This window comes from Dipodomys merriami, unplaced genomic scaffold (genome assembly GCF_024711535.1).
Source record: "Dipodomys merriami isolate MVZ:Mamm:240054 unplaced genomic scaffold, mDipMer1.0.p SCAF_4, whole genome shotgun sequence".
NCBI classification, from domain to species: Eukaryota; Metazoa; Chordata; class Mammalia; order Rodentia; family Heteromyidae; genus Dipodomys; species Dipodomys merriami.
The window spans coordinates 76,349,566-76,364,584 of record NW_027205603.1 but is presented as its reverse complement, the minus strand read 5'-3'; the positions used below and the strand labels follow the sequence as shown (position 1 = coordinate 76,364,584).

At 40.1% G+C, this 15,019-nt stretch overlaps 1 protein-coding gene and 1 long non-coding RNA gene across 3 annotated transcripts; one reads left to right on the top strand and one right to left on the bottom strand.

Annotated features, from left to right (window-relative positions):
* Nucleotides 1-2,716: 2,716 nt before the first annotated feature.
* Nucleotides 2,717-7,186, bottom strand: Aard (alanine and arginine rich domain containing protein). The gene is made up of 2 exons (XM_069991832.1): nucleotides 6,799-7,186; nucleotides 2,717-3,669 (listed from the first exon to the last, which is right to left on the bottom strand). The coding sequence occupies exons 1-2, from the start codon at nucleotides 7,150-7,152 to the stop codon at nucleotides 3,532-3,534; spliced, it is 492 nt and encodes a 163-aa protein (XP_069847933.1). The 5' UTR covers nucleotides 7,153-7,186; the 3' UTR covers nucleotides 2,717-3,531.
* On the top strand, nucleotides 6,966-13,827 carry LOC138806317 (uncharacterized). Of its 2 annotated transcripts, none has more exons than XR_011365784.1 (3): nucleotides 6,966-7,039; nucleotides 13,153-13,202; nucleotides 13,339-13,827. It is a non-coding gene; the product is annotated as an uncharacterized lncRNA (long non-coding RNA). The 2 variants fall into 2 exon arrangements; XR_011365783.1 differs by lacking the exon at nucleotides 6,966-7,039 and adding an exon at nucleotides 7,325-7,439.
* Nucleotides 13,828-15,019: the final 1,192 nt, after the last annotated feature.

Here is a 15,019-nt window from a genome sequence, read left to right as displayed (position 1 = left end):
CCCAGAGGGTCCCTGACACTGATTGCAGCAGTAAATGAAGAGAGCCAATAACTGTGGGGGGGGGGGGCACTGGATCCTGCCAGGAAGGGACGGGGAGGTAAGGATTCTTGTAATTACACTGGTGCAGGCTCATGAGGTTATCCCAGTGGACTCTGGATCCTGCAGCAGCTCCTATTTTAGCAGGAGCTTGGCAAGCCAAACCAAATGTGACTCATCCAGGCCACCTGTAAACGAATTCAATGCCTAACAACCTGTACAAAGCTACTAATTGTCATAATTCACTTGGCACCTCTTCCCCAGTAGGTGCTACACCAGTGCCATAGAGAGAAAGTCCATTTCCTGTTAACGTCGGTTTTATCCTCCATAATTAATGCAGCGTAGAACTGTGTCATTTGAAAAAACCCAAGTACCATATTTTCCTCCGAAACCCGTCTTTAGCGTCTCTTCCTTTGGCCTTCTCTTTCTCCACTCTTGTGACAAACATCTTAACTTTCTCTGGCTCATTTAGTTACTACTTCTCTGATGCATAATTTGAGTTGCAATTATTTTCTCATTTTCCCCTCCAGCTGGCACTAGTCTTGGTTGCTTCCATCTTGTACATCTTTAACATGTCACACTGTTGCCCTAGCTTACTGAAAAACCCTGGAAAGAGGGAAACGGTAACCAAAGTCAGTGCGTTCTCACGTCTCTAAAAGGCTGCTGGATGCCTGTGTGCTAGCTAGCGCTGATAAGAGTGGAACTCCAGCAAGCCAGTAGTGCACAGCTGGGCGCTATTTCAAAGAAAAAGTTGGAAGACACCATTTCTCTCTCTCTCTCTCTCTCTCTCTCTCTCTCTCTCACACACACACACACACACACACACACACGCACATGAAGGTGAGCTGAGTGCCATTGACTTCTGCCTGTTACCTTAGCTACTCAGAGGCTGAGATCTGAAGACTGCAGTTCAAAGCCAGCGTGGGCAAAGAAGTCCTTGAGGCTTTTATTCCAATTAACCACCAAGAAGCCAGAAGTGGAGCTGTGGTTCAAGTGATAGAATTGCAGGGGGCGGGGGGAAGCCAACTGAGAGCTCAAAGCCCTGAGTTCAAGCCCCCATACCAGCATAAAAAGGGAAGGGAAGGGATGGGAAGGTGGCTCAGTGGTAGAGTGCTTCTCTCTCATGCATAAGGCCCTGGGTTCAATTCCTCAGCACCACATTAGCAGAATAAAGCCAGAAGTGGTGCTGTGGCTCAAGTGGTAGGGTGTTAGCCTTGAGCTGAAGAGCTGAGAGACAGCGCCCAGGCCCAGAGTTCAGGCCCCACGACGCCCCCACACACACACACACACACAAGGGAAGGGTAGAGAAGGGAGATATACTGGATCAGAAACAGAGCATGACCATTTAGTAATGACAGTGTCCCCTGCAGCAGGCTCTCGCTGTATTTTACACAGCTGCAATGAGCGGCCACCTCCCCTGACTATAACTTCCATAAATAAGATACTTTAGGGACAAAGATTTGTTATTCTGTTTTTGTATCTGTGTCCCCCTACAAGATGTGGTGACTTAAGCTTAGCTCTGAAAGGAGACAAATAAAAAACCAAAATTTTGCAACAAAACAATGGATTTTTTTGTCTGAAAATGGAGCATCACTACATCCATTTTCAGACATTTTCATTTGCATTTCAGTCTTTTTATATCTAATATAGTACATTGTCATTATAATTAAATTTCTTAAATGAATACTAACCAATATCAATCTGTAACTTGTTTGTATAAACTTAAGTACAACAGTTTGCATTTTTTCTACACATGTCACAACGGTTTATAAATGACAATTTTTAAAATGCACCTAAGACTAACTTTCCCAAACATCTAACTAGATGCTTTTGCTTAAAAAAGCAGGTCCCAAGGAACTCCACCAACTCCTTTCTCAAAAGTTTTATGGAAGTAAAAAGTAGAAACAAATAAATTTGTTCTGCAAATATGATTATGATTTTAGTCTTGAATTATATTTACAGGTCAAGAGGCCATATTGGGGGAGTGCGGGAGAATCTAGTGATCAAAAATCAGAGTAGTAAGCTGATTGTAGTGGCTCTGAAATCATATATACTCAGGAAGTGGAGATTGGGAAGATTATAGTTTGAAGCCAGCCTGACCAGTAAGTTCATGAGACTCTGTCTTAGTAGGAGGATTGCTATCCAGGCCAATCCATTCCAAAAGTAAGACCCTATTAAAAACTTAACAGAAGCAAAAAGGGCTGGAGGCATGGCTTAAGTGATAGAGTGCCTGCATAACAAATGCAAGACCCTGAGATCAAGCCCCATTACCACCAAAAATAGATATCAGAATGCTTTCTACTGTTCATCAGACAATGTTCTCAAAGTTGAACAAAGCAATCCCTCATTCCCACAGAGGGAAAAAAATTAGGTACAAAAAGGAAATGAAGTTAAAGACAATTTTCTTTTTCTTCCTCTTTTCCTCTTTAAAATGTTTTTGTTCCTTTCTTTCTTTCTTTCTTTCTTTCTTTCTTTGTTTTGCTGCTAGGGACTGAGTTCCATGTCTTCAACGTGTTAGACTCACTCTACCATAATCTACATTTCACCCTAGCAGTTATTTCAAAAAGAGAAAGACCATTTCTTCTTGTTTTCTCTTGCCTTCTGATTTTTAGTATTACATCATTTGGTACAGTTTTTATTTTATACGTATTAACCATTACAAATATCAATTAGGCCAGCCACTATTTTTATTCACTTATTTTACATTAAAATGACAGCAGGGTAAAGTTAGACAGTAAGAACTATTTTAACTTCCAATAACTAGAAAAAAGGAATTGTATTAGTTAAGGATCTTGCAGATTCAAGTCATGAAACTTCAACTTGAGTCAGCTGAGGCAAACAAGTATTTCTGTGAGAATGATGGGAAAGTCCAGGCATCTAATCAACAGAGCCTGGGGTTGACACAGCTCAACCACAAAGAGAAGAAAGTCCAACACCCTCCCTCCCATTGGTCCCTTCAGTGGTTCGGCCCCTTTCTTAGACTTTAAGCTTTCCCATTTGATGGCCACGTCCAGAGGACAAATCACCTCAAGGGCACAACTGGAACCCAGGATCCAGATAAAGGTAATTCTCAATAAAAGAAGAGGCATTAAACAGGCTAGTGACCAGACAGTACAAGAATAAATAATCAGGAAAAACAAAAGCAAGCCCACATTTGAAAGCTCAGCTATGTCAAAGAAAGAAGATAACCTAACATTGAATACTAGAAGTTAGTAGTAAGGCACTCCTTGATGCTTTCTGGAAAAAAAAATCCTTTAAAAAAGTAATAAAACCAAAGAATAAATATTTTTAATGGTAACATACTATACTATTTTTTCTCTTCCCTTTCTTAGATGATTTTTGTCATTTTTCTCTTAATATCTATGTTTTTGGTCTACAAAATGCCCTTCCGTTTTTGTGTAAAGTACCCATAATGTTGGTTTTAGGATTGTTTTTTGAGTTAGATATGGTGTATTTTTAGGGTTCAGAATTGGTCCAAAGATATCTATGCTATATTTAAGATTCAGATTCCAAGTCTCCATGCTCCAGATTCTCAGGAGTCTCCAGTTCATGTTCCTCTTGCAACTGCAACATTTTCAAGTTTAACTCCAGTAACGTTCTGGTCAGCTGATGGCTCTGGAAACGCATATCCAGCTACAAGTTTGGAAGAAAATAAAGACTTTGATTAGGTTGAGAGACCAATCAAAGGAAACCACTTTCTGACGCCACAGGAGAAAAAAGAACAGGAAATGAAGATATCAAGAAAGATGTGTTTCTCCTCTTTTTCTCCCATTCTGGGTGTGTGGCCTGGCTATAAAACGGACTTCTCTATCTGACAAGGTAAAAATCCAGATATATAAATTGCTTTGGAAATGGCCTTGAAATGAAAACAAAACTAGCTGATGCACAAAGCTGTCCATATGAAAAATACCTGGGCACGAAAGGCTATTTTCCAGCAATGGCATGTGAGCCGTGGTGAAATCATTTATCTTTATGAGTTTTCCCAGCCACAGGGTAACTGCCCGGGGCCATCTGAGTGTTCCAGACCTGAGACCATTTACTTGATTACTTGTCATTTCAAGTTTTCAGGATTAAAATGCCTCCCTAGTGAACAAAAACATTTAATGACACCTTCGAGGCACATGTATAGTTGCGTGTACTTATATAATCGAATGCTTTTCACTCTAGGATGCAATCTATTATAGAGCAAGGCTGATTTATACCCTCCTTCCAGAGGAGTTTGTGATGGTCCTGAAGTGTTAAAAATAAATTTTTTAATATCTCTCTAGGGAAGATTATCTAGGAGGCAATCTCACAAAGTTTAGTCTAATATAATCTTTGTATTATCACACTTGCAAACATCCTCAATTGGGGTTTGTGTGATGTGCATCATAAGAAACATATTCTCTCTGTTTAAAATTCTTTATCAACTCATCAGCAGTCACCAGGACATTATGTTAGGAGAAAGAAAATACTATGTGGGCTGTCCCTTCTCATTTTGCAAAATAATGCTATTGAGAAAAATATCTTTTCCATTTTCCTCTAACATGATTTTTTGTTGTGGTTTGGTTTGGGCAAAAAAATAAGACAGATGGGCATCTGTCAAACAGATAGTAATGGTAACCTCACAGCACAACCACCAAAAGCCACCGCACTTTGTCTGTAAGATTTCATTCTCTAATGCATCCCCAAAGCTCTAGGTTCCTGCCCTGACCTGAGTTTCCAGCTTTTTTCTTGGCATTTTCTCCCATGCCAACTCCCACTACAGGTATTCAGACACCTTGCAAGTCCCTGAGGAAATGCTATGCTAAGCCATACCTCCTGATCCCTTTATTTAAGACTTCTTTGGTCATTTCTCTTTCCACTAAACACATATGCTAGTTCTTCCATAACTGCATGAGCAGGTGCTAAGTGCCCTTGTTTGCATTTCAACAATATCCATGCACATATCTCTCATAGCACACAGGCTAGACTACAATGATACTGCTGAGAGCAGAGTTTGTTACTTGTTCCTGATTGTATCCCCAATTATGAGTGTACACATGGAAGAGTCTCTGGGTTCCTTAAAAGCCTGAGTGAATGAAAGGATAAATGAGTGAACTGATATATATCTGTCCTCTACTTTCCCACTAAGAACCAAGGAGCAAAATTGTTGATAATTATTTACTAAAGTATGTATAATTCACACTTATTTAGGGCATTCAAACACCAATGGTCTTTAAACTTTACTTTCACTATAGATCTCTTTCAGAGTCTAGAGAAAGCTGTGAACTCTCCCTGAAGAAAACAAAATGCATGCCACGCACATAAAACTTTTTTCAATTTTAGGCTTATGGAATACCTAAATTCCACTCAGAGACCCTAGAACTAATATGTTCCTCTTAGAGGACTAGGCACACAGAAAATAGTATAAATAACAACATGACTTTAAATTAACTGGACTTGTTCATCATTATTCTTTCCACAAATCTCATCCTGACAGAGAGTACACGCATACATGTGTGTGTGGATGTTCTACAGGTATCAAGCTGATAGTGTATTATCAGGAACTACTTCTAGATTTGACAATATTGAGCTCAAATATCCACTCTTGCTTCTTCCTCATGAACAATCAGCCAACAACTAGCACTTTTATGACAAGGTTGACCAATGACCATGACCTAGGCACATCTAATTTCCCCCTTCTCCCTCTCCCTCTCTCTCTCTCTCTCTCTATATATATATATATGTGTGTGTGTGTGTGTATATATACACATATATATATACACTTTTTGACATAATCCTCTAATTCTATAATTTTCACATAGGAGCAACAAATCGTACTTACGGTGGAGGCACTTCTCATAATGCTATCTCATATTCTTACAGCAATTCTATGAGTATTATCTCCAGGCAAATGAACAAGTTCACATTTGGTTCTTAATTCCTCCAAGTCATTGGTGTTAGCTAATGCTGGAGTTCAAACTCTCCTCTGGTTTATTCTGTATCTTCTCCTAGTCCCCAATACCTTCCTTACCCAAAATTCTTAGCTGTAGAGTGACTTACTAGAACATTAAGGTGCAGGGGTGTCTCATAGCTCCAGTACGGTCTCCTTGCTGGGTTTAACTATAAATGACTTGAGATGCAGATAATGGTAAAGACACATTGTGGGTCAGTAGTACAGAGAGGCTCCTGAGCTAGCCAGCTTGGCACCCAGCCCAAAGCACAGGCCTGGTGTCTAAGAAGATGGTTTCCTTGTTTAACTTAGATTCCCGGTTTAAACTGTGCATGACAATGGGGTAGCAATTCTATTAGCATTCAGTGCCAAAGAGAACTTTCCATGTCAAGTCTCCATTACCCAGGTTCATAAGCAACACTGCTTTAAAGCCTGAAGTGCTTGTCTTTTTTTCAGATCGCCTAATTTAGAAAGTTTTTCATTGAACAGGGGCCATCTAAAATGCCCACGTATGTTTCCTCCTCTTTCAGTCTTCACTAACCTGCTTAATGTTCCAAAGCTGCAATTTTACACAAGGCCTTATTGTGTAAATATGGTGTATAGATTAGGTAAAATGGGCGTCAGGGTTGAGGACAGCTTTCCTCCCAAGTGGCTGATGGCACGGTTGGTGCACACATCAGAACTGTGGAAGATCGGAGGCTAGTGACCCTCTCCGCTGCGCCCCCCCTCCGGGAGCAACTCCTGTCCCTGCCCCCCAAGTCCTTAGGTGGGCTACGCCATCCTAAAACGGGGGGGTGACGGCCCCCGAGAGTGCTGTGGAGTTCCAGTCGCACCGCCCGCGCGCTCACCAGCTCCGCGCGCAGCTTGGCCAGAGCGCACTGCACGCGCGCCCCGCTCCGCTCTTCCCGCGCCCGGATCCGCTCTTCCCGCGCCGCGGCCGCCGCCGCCGCCGCCTCCCGCGCGCGCCGAGAACCCCCGCGCGCCACCGCCCGCTGGAAGACGCGCACCAGCCGCCGGCCCAGGTCCTCCAGCCGCCAGCTGGCCGGGGCGCTCGGATCCTGCACGTGGTTGCCCGTGTCGCCCCCGAAGGTATCATCACCCGTCGAAGGAGAGCCTGGAGACCAAAGGCCAGCCCTACCCGGGACTCCAAGGAGTCTCCGGGTGCTGCGCTGTCTGGACTGGCCCAGGTCCCCCAGGCCCATGTTGGAGACGCAGTCTCCCTTCCAACGTCTGCTAGCGATGTGGCTGCACGTGTGAGCCCTAGGGATTGAGGTCAGGCCCGGGGCGGGGGAACTCCCGCGCGGGGCGGGCCGGTGCGAGGGACGCTGTGACTGCGCAGCCACTCGCGACGACCTGGCTCCAACCCCTCTACTTCCCTGGAACTGCGGAGGGAGGAGGCGGTTTCTGTCCGGTAGAAGTTTCCTCATTTTCCTCATGCTCTTTGGGGTGGAGACTAAGGAAGGAGGCTTGGACACTGAGCTGTGTGCAAGTAGGTGATGTTGAGATGCAAGCAGGTTTGGACCCAATGGTGAACTATGTTGACACGAAACCCTCCAGGTTGCTTTGATTGCTGAATACTCGTCCTTTAAACTATTTCTGACTGAAAGGTCTGCCAAACAAAGGCTAATCTGATCCCTTTCCTCTCCCCAGGAATTGTCCACCAATTGAGAAAAGACATCGAATTACTATTTCTTCTTTCCTTCTTTTTTTTTCTTTTAGGAATACTTCTATCTTTAAGTAATTGTACAAAGGAGTTGTCATTCAACAAAGCAGTTTATGAATACACTGCATCTTGATCCCTTCCAATATTTTCACCCACCCCTCCTAACCCACCCTTTCCCTCACGTTTCTTAATTTTTAGGTTATGCATTGACTGTGTTGCCCTTTATCAAAGCAGTTTAGGTATACATTGCATCTTGAGCTGTGTCATCCCTTCAACATCTTCCCCCTTCAACCCACCCTCTCCCTTGTATTCTCAATTCAACTTAGTCTTGCCTGTAGTCTCCTTCTTTCCCTCTTCATTCTGCTCCCCTTTCCCCCTTGGCCTTACCTGGCTGTGAATGGTCTTACTAGTGAGTTATCCCAGGCCATTCCCTCCTGCTGAAATTCTGAAATTCAGTGTTCCCTCCTACCCTTGGCTCCTTGACACCATGTCCATTTATGAAGGGCATGAAATAAAAAAGCATCTTACTCCAAAGTGTGCAGTTTTATAAAGACCAGTGTATTCACATCCCAACATTACATATGTCCTCTATCCATGAACATAGTCTACTGCCTCTTTGTGAGCTCATATGGAATTTCTTTGAAGAAATGAATACACTATAGTCATAGTGATTGCCAAAGACAAATAAATGTTCAGACCTCATTCATTCATTCAATAAACATTAACAAGTTGACCACAATGTTCCTGGGTCCTTCGTAAGTACTAAAGGCAAAACAAGTTAGGTGGGTTTTTTAAATTGTTTTCTTCTTTCTTTTTTCTGATCTTTTGCTTCCCTTTCTTTTTCCTTCCTTCCTTCCTTCTTCCTTTCTTCTTTCCTTCCTTCCTTCCTTCCTTTGTTTTTGGCAGCTCTGCTGAACTCAGGGCTTTGCTAGGCAGGCATTCTATTACTTGAGCCATGCCTTCATGCCAAATGCTAGTTTTTATTAGCACTTACTATATGCTATCCACTGGTATATATATATATATATATATATATATATATATATATATATATATATATATATATATTAACTCATATACTCTTCACAACAGCCCTGTGAAACAGGAACTAACACTTCTGTATTTCCCAAATGAGGACATTAATTCAAGGAGTTTAATATTCATGTTAGATAGGGCAAAGCTGCAAAGTAGTTCCCCTGGATATTTGCCCCTAAGTTGCCTGACTTGTATCCAAACCACTGGGATGCACCCTCGCTCCCTGAAAGGAAGAGGTTTTCTCTTCTTTGGAAGAAGAGTAGGAGGTCAGGCTCATGGTGCTTAGCAAACTCAACTCTACTGAAATGACTTACGTCTCCACTGGATAAGAAGGTTACAGGTCGCCAGGCCTCTGTCAAATGCAACACCTCGCAATGGTTTACAACCTAACCCCAGTGATTACCTGTCATTGTGTATCTCTCAAAGTCTCTAGAAACATTGGAGGATGTGTTCTGTTGGTGGATATAGAAAATCCATATAGTCCACCACTTAGCAATAGAGTATAAAGTTCAATTTGGGTTGGTTTGGTGGTTGGTTGATGGAACTTGAAAATCAGGCCTTGTTGGGACTGGAAAGGTGGCTCAGTGGTAGAGTGCTTTGCATGCATGAGCAGCACCACATGAGCAGAAAAAGCTGCCACAAGTGGCACTGTGACTCAAGTGGTAGAGTGCTAGCTTTGAGCTGCAGAGCTCAGGGACAGTGCCCAGGCCCAGAGTTCAGGCCCCATGACTGAAAAAGAAAGAAAGAAAGAAAAATACATCAGCCCTTGTCAAGGAACAGTGTAAGTGTTTAAAATGAGTTTTCCACCATGACTTTTCACTTGTGTTCCCAGATCATTTACTTCAACAAGAATTTCTGTGAAGTTCAATTTAATTCAACAAAGAATGAATGGTTGCTGTGTGGTGTGGAGTGTTGTACCTTGTGAGGAAATACAAAAAATGAATAAGACATAGATTTTGTCTCCAGGAGCTTAGAGCCCAGGATTCATTCATTCAACAGTGTTTACCTCATGCCACATTATGTACCAATTATGACCCACCATGCTCAGGCTACAGAATAAACCAAAGACACAAAACTGTGTTCTAAAATAGACTGGTTTGTGCACCCTTGGGCAGCACATATACTAAAATAGACTAATTTTACCACAAATAAATGCCTTTCCTGCCATAGACTGCTTTTTCAGCTAAGGTTCACTTTGAATTTTATGATATTATTTTCTTTTACATGAGCAAAGTGAATTGAAAGTTAGAGAGTTAGGAATCAATAATACAGACATTCAAGGCAAGAAATACATTAGGTATCTATTCCTGCCCAACAAATTATTTCCAATTTGACTTAAAAACAGTAATATTAATTTCCCTGGTGATTTCTTTGGTTTCCCAAAATGTTACATGTATTTATTTTACATTTTAAACATATGATATACTTGTATACATATTTATATATTCTATAGTTATAAATATAAATAAAACATATATGTATATAATGTTTGAGAAACCACAAAACTTATAAGGATAATTTATATGTAACATGTAATATAATACATTCATTATATACATTCATATATTTTCACACATGGGTACTTAGCATTTCTTATATTCTTCATTTCTGTTTGAATTCTATATTTTATTTTTCTTCATTTGAGTTCAAGGCTGGCTTTGAACTTGAAATTCTCCTTCCTCAATCTTCCAAATATTGGGATTGCAGGTATGTGCCACCACATCCAGTTGATAATATTTTTCTTATTTCTAATTGATACAAAAACTTTATGCATATTTTTATCATCCCATATGATGTTACAACATGTGATGTTCAAATCAAAATGAGTATATCTATCTATCTATCTGAACACTTCATGGTAAAAAAAGAAAGAAAGAAAGAAGGAAAGAAAGAAAGGAAGGAAGGAAAGAAAATCTTTCTTCTAGATTTTTTTTTAAATACGCAGGCCATTGCTATAGTCACTCCACTGTGTAAGAGTACACAGACTTATTTTTCCTGTCTTACATAACTTCGAACTCATTGATCTGTGCCTTTTTCCACCCTTCTGATCCCCCACCTTCCCCAGTCCCTATAACCAACATTCTGCTTACTTTCTATGAGATCAATGTATTATGGATTTCACATACAAACAAAATCATGCGGCACATGCCCTTCTTCACCTGGCTTATTTCCCTTAAAATAATGTCCCCTGTCATGGATGAAAATCCATGACAGATTTCACCCTTGTTATAGCTAAATATTATTCTGTTCTGTATATTTGCCATTTTCTTTATCCATTTATCAGTTGATGGATTCTTATGTTGTTTCTGTCTCTTGATGGTTGTGTGTACTGTTGCAGTAAACACTGGAGTGCAGCTGTCTCTGACATTTTAACTTCCATTTCCTTTGGACACATACTCAGGAGTTTGGTGCCCCATCTTTTATTAACTCACAGAACCTTTGAGGCCCATCTTGATTTGCCCCACGTGGCATCCCCTCCACATCTCTGATCTCATCCCCTTCTACACACCCTGGCATCTTTAATGTCTCCATCTCGGGGCATTTGCTTTGTTGTTGTCATGTTCCTGTTCATACAACAGAAGCCAAACAAGGCTGGCATTCTGTACACAAAATTCCAATGTCATCTCCGAATCTCTCTAAAGAAAATCCTAAGAGTATTATGTCATTTGCAGGGAAATGGATGAACCTAGAACAAATGCTAAGTGAGGTAAGCCAAGCTCACAAAGACCTTCTCTCATATGAGGAAGCTAGATCTAAACTACAATAGAACGTGATAAATTATCCAGGACTGTAAGCATTCACACGCAGTGAGACAGTGAGACCAAAGGAGCATATTCTTAGGAAAAGAACACAAAGGCACATCTGGTCATATAAATTAATATTTATCAAAATGAACTCCACTAATTGGAAATGAGTTTTTTTTCTTCATTGTCTTTTGTTTTATTTTTGTCTTGTTTGTTCATTTATCTGTCTTTGGCAGGACAAAGGGGGGCAGAAATGGAGGGACAAAAGAGTGAACAAATGCAGCAGTGGTATTCACTAGACACTACACTGACCTATACAACTGTGGGTAGGGATGGGAGGTAAAAACTGAGAGAGAGCGAAGGAAGGGGTGACACCGTCCAAAAAGAAATGTACTTATTACATGATTTATGTAAGTGTAACCCCTCTGTACATCAACTTTATAATAACAATTTTTTTAAATTTTAAAGATTCATTACTTAGGATAAGGCATAGGAGAGCTACACCTATAATTCAAACAATTCAGGACAAGGAAGTAGAGAATCACTGTTTTAGGCCAACTAAGGCAAAAATTAGTGTAAGACCCTATAGGAAAAGGGAATTGAAAACAGAAGAACTTGGAGTATGAATCAAGTGATAGAATGCCTGTGTGAGACCCTGAGCTCAACCCCTTATATAAATAAATAGATAAATAAATAATAAAGTGTACCTCATTTCTACCTCACTCATACAACATATCTTTAAGTCATTTCTACCTCTTTTCTTGCCTGGTCACTTTTTTGTGGAAAATTTGGACCCTAAATTTTTCTGTTTTCTGGCTGTGCCATGGGGCCACAGCTTTGTTTGCTCTTCAGCCATCATAATTGTTCTTTTAAGCTCTGTGTGTACCTTCTGCAAATAGAATATCCCTCTGTTTGTACCCTCTGCAAATAGAATATCCCTGAGTATTCTTTGCCAAAAGAAATAAATATTTTCTAGGCTTCAGGGAAAGATAATTTTCCTTATAAGTTCTTAAATATTCCTAATATTTTTTCATGAAATATTTAGTATCTTGGCATATTCAGAAGTTTGAGAAGAATAAGGTAATATCATTTTCTGGTTACCTAATAGTAAAAAAAAAATTTCCTTTATGGTTATGGAATGTCCAAAATGTAGAATTGCCTTTCTGACTTACTTTACCAGAATTCTGGAATCAAAGACATCCTGCCTCTACTTTGTATAAATACCAGGCTAATTTGTTCACAAGTAAGATAAACATAAAGTTTTCCCCAAGGGTCCTAAGCTAAGTTCAAAACAATTTAAATGTTATCCCTGGCTTCCTTTACATGAGATATAGCTGAATTTCTTGCTATAAAGACATATCACCAAATGGTGCGTCTGTAAGCATCACAGACCTGTGCGTCTAAAATATATAGGGGAATTTGTATTAGGATTTCAAAGAACTAAAGTTGGAAATGTCAGCAATGATACCAGCATAGCCATTGACCATTCCAATGGGTTAGACAACCATTATAAATCATTAGTGACTAGATGGAATGATACAATTATCATTGCATCCCCTAAGTGTATATGATAGGATGCTTTATTGTTCATTATGATATCTGCCTCTCCGTAGAAAGATCATATTTCTCCACCCTTCTGACCTCCGGCTGAGCAGTGAGACTTTGCTTAAGAGCAATGGATAGTAAACAAAAGGGACAGGTTCTACTCGTTAGGAAAGAAATTAGACACCATCATACAATTCACATCTCTTTTCCAACAGCGTCCAGAGAGTATCTACATCCTCGGCCCTGGAATGAAGAGCTCACCAAGGTAAGAAGCTGGCCAGGTTTGGAATATTGTTTCAGTGAAAAATAAATGAGTAGAATTCATGAAGCTTTATATATTTGCTACTTTGAAAACCCTAACATATTATTCTTGTTTCCATTCTATCTTCTTTCCCTAAAAGTAGAGTGAAAAAGTACTCATCCAAAACACGAAACGCCCTGGTAAATGGAAGTTTCATTGCTGGAATCATCACTGCAAAGACATGTACAGAAATTATTTGTACCAGAGAAGAAAATATTAGTTGTTAGAAGATAGGCAAAAGTCCTAATAACTGTCCAAATATACTTGTACTTTTATTAGATGAATTATGACAATTGGATATAAAATATAGGTCACATTAACAATTTCATTGACAGAAAATATGTAGCTCCTATACAAGGTACTATATAATTTGACACTCATTTTATTGTCTGAGAAGATTAGTAGAGCCTTGCTTCTGCACCAAATATGAGAGTTCTGTTCTTTTAAAGTAGTTTTGATTATTTGTCTCATCTTTGTATTCTTTACCTTGAAGACATTTCTATCACAGTCTGCTACAATTCATCAACACCTGACACCTTTTAAGTTGAGACACTGGAAAATTTATGGCACTTTTCTGCAAGGTTTTTTGTGTTCTATGATATCCAAGAGTTTTGAGAAATAAAGTAATAGTCAAATCTGTTTAAACAAACTCTGATAGGCTTTGTTTTGATTTGTTGTGTTTAAACATACAGTAGTCCTTGAATAACTATTTTCATTGGCAGTGTTGATCCTGAAAGTTCTACACACTTTGAAAATAAGATCTGGAAAGCCCATCATTTTTCATTTTACAACTGAATTCTATATGTAAAATTGAAATATTATCCACTGCTGCTCAGCCTGTACTTGTTGAATTGGATCTTAGTGCAATGACACTCACAGACACTGAAGCAGAGAAGTATGTCAACAATCACATTATTTTTGTGATTAGTGACATGAATTAAAATTTTAAAGGTGGTAATTGCCACCTTTATAGTAGGCAGCCTCTAAAACAACTTCCATAACCCTGCTTAGATCCAGTGACTCATTCCAACAGAGAAGAGCAAAAGGCATGTTGTTTCTGACAGTCGTGGCATTAAAAAATTCTCCTTACTCACTCTCACAAACTATTTTGCTCACTTGCTCTGGGGAGAATCAGCTGTTATGCCAGGACTTGCTCCATGGAAAGACCTCAGTAGCAAAAACCAGATGATTGAGGTACCTTGAGAGCAGCCTGAGAGGAGTTGAAGCCCTCGGTCTAGTGAGCCATGAGGATCTGAATTTTGGCTCAATCAGGTGAACGAGCTTGGCTGGGGACCCTCCCCATCTGGTGCCTTCCGATGACACTGTAGCCTCACATAGTTCCATCACTGCATCCATATGAGAGACCTTGAGGCAAAGGAAGACACAGATTCCTAACCATGGCAATTTTGAAATAATCAATGTCTGTTAACCTAAGCTTCTAAGTTTGAGGATAACTGACATAGAATACTTAAGTGTTTGAATGCTTTTCTTTGTCCACTATGTGGCAAAACTACAAATGGAATATAAGAACATACGTACCTAATTCATGATCTCAAATATTTCAGCATCTAGTGAGAGAGGTAAATATGTTCGCAACTCACATCCAGGGTTCTACAACCGGAGGGTAACAACTGCATATGAAGATGTTGTCTTTGTACTGACATGCACCACACTTACTGTGCATGGGTTATTGGCCCATTTTCTTCTTTCGGTTTGTCTCCAGTGCCCCCTAGTGATTGCAAAGTCTACTTCATAATTCATTCAAGAGTCCATTCTGGGCC

What these genes read in the sequence shown, in the direction of transcription:
- Aard (XM_069991832.1), bottom strand. Translation starts at nt 7,152, where the DNA reads ATGGGCCTGGGGGACCTGGGCCAGTCCAGACAGCGCAGCACCCGGAGA. An exon ending in CCAAGCTGCGCGCGGAGCTG is followed by an intron (nt 3,670 to 6,798) that starts GTGAGCGCGCGG and finishes CCAAACTTGTAG; the next exon opens with CTGGATATGCGTTTCCAGAG.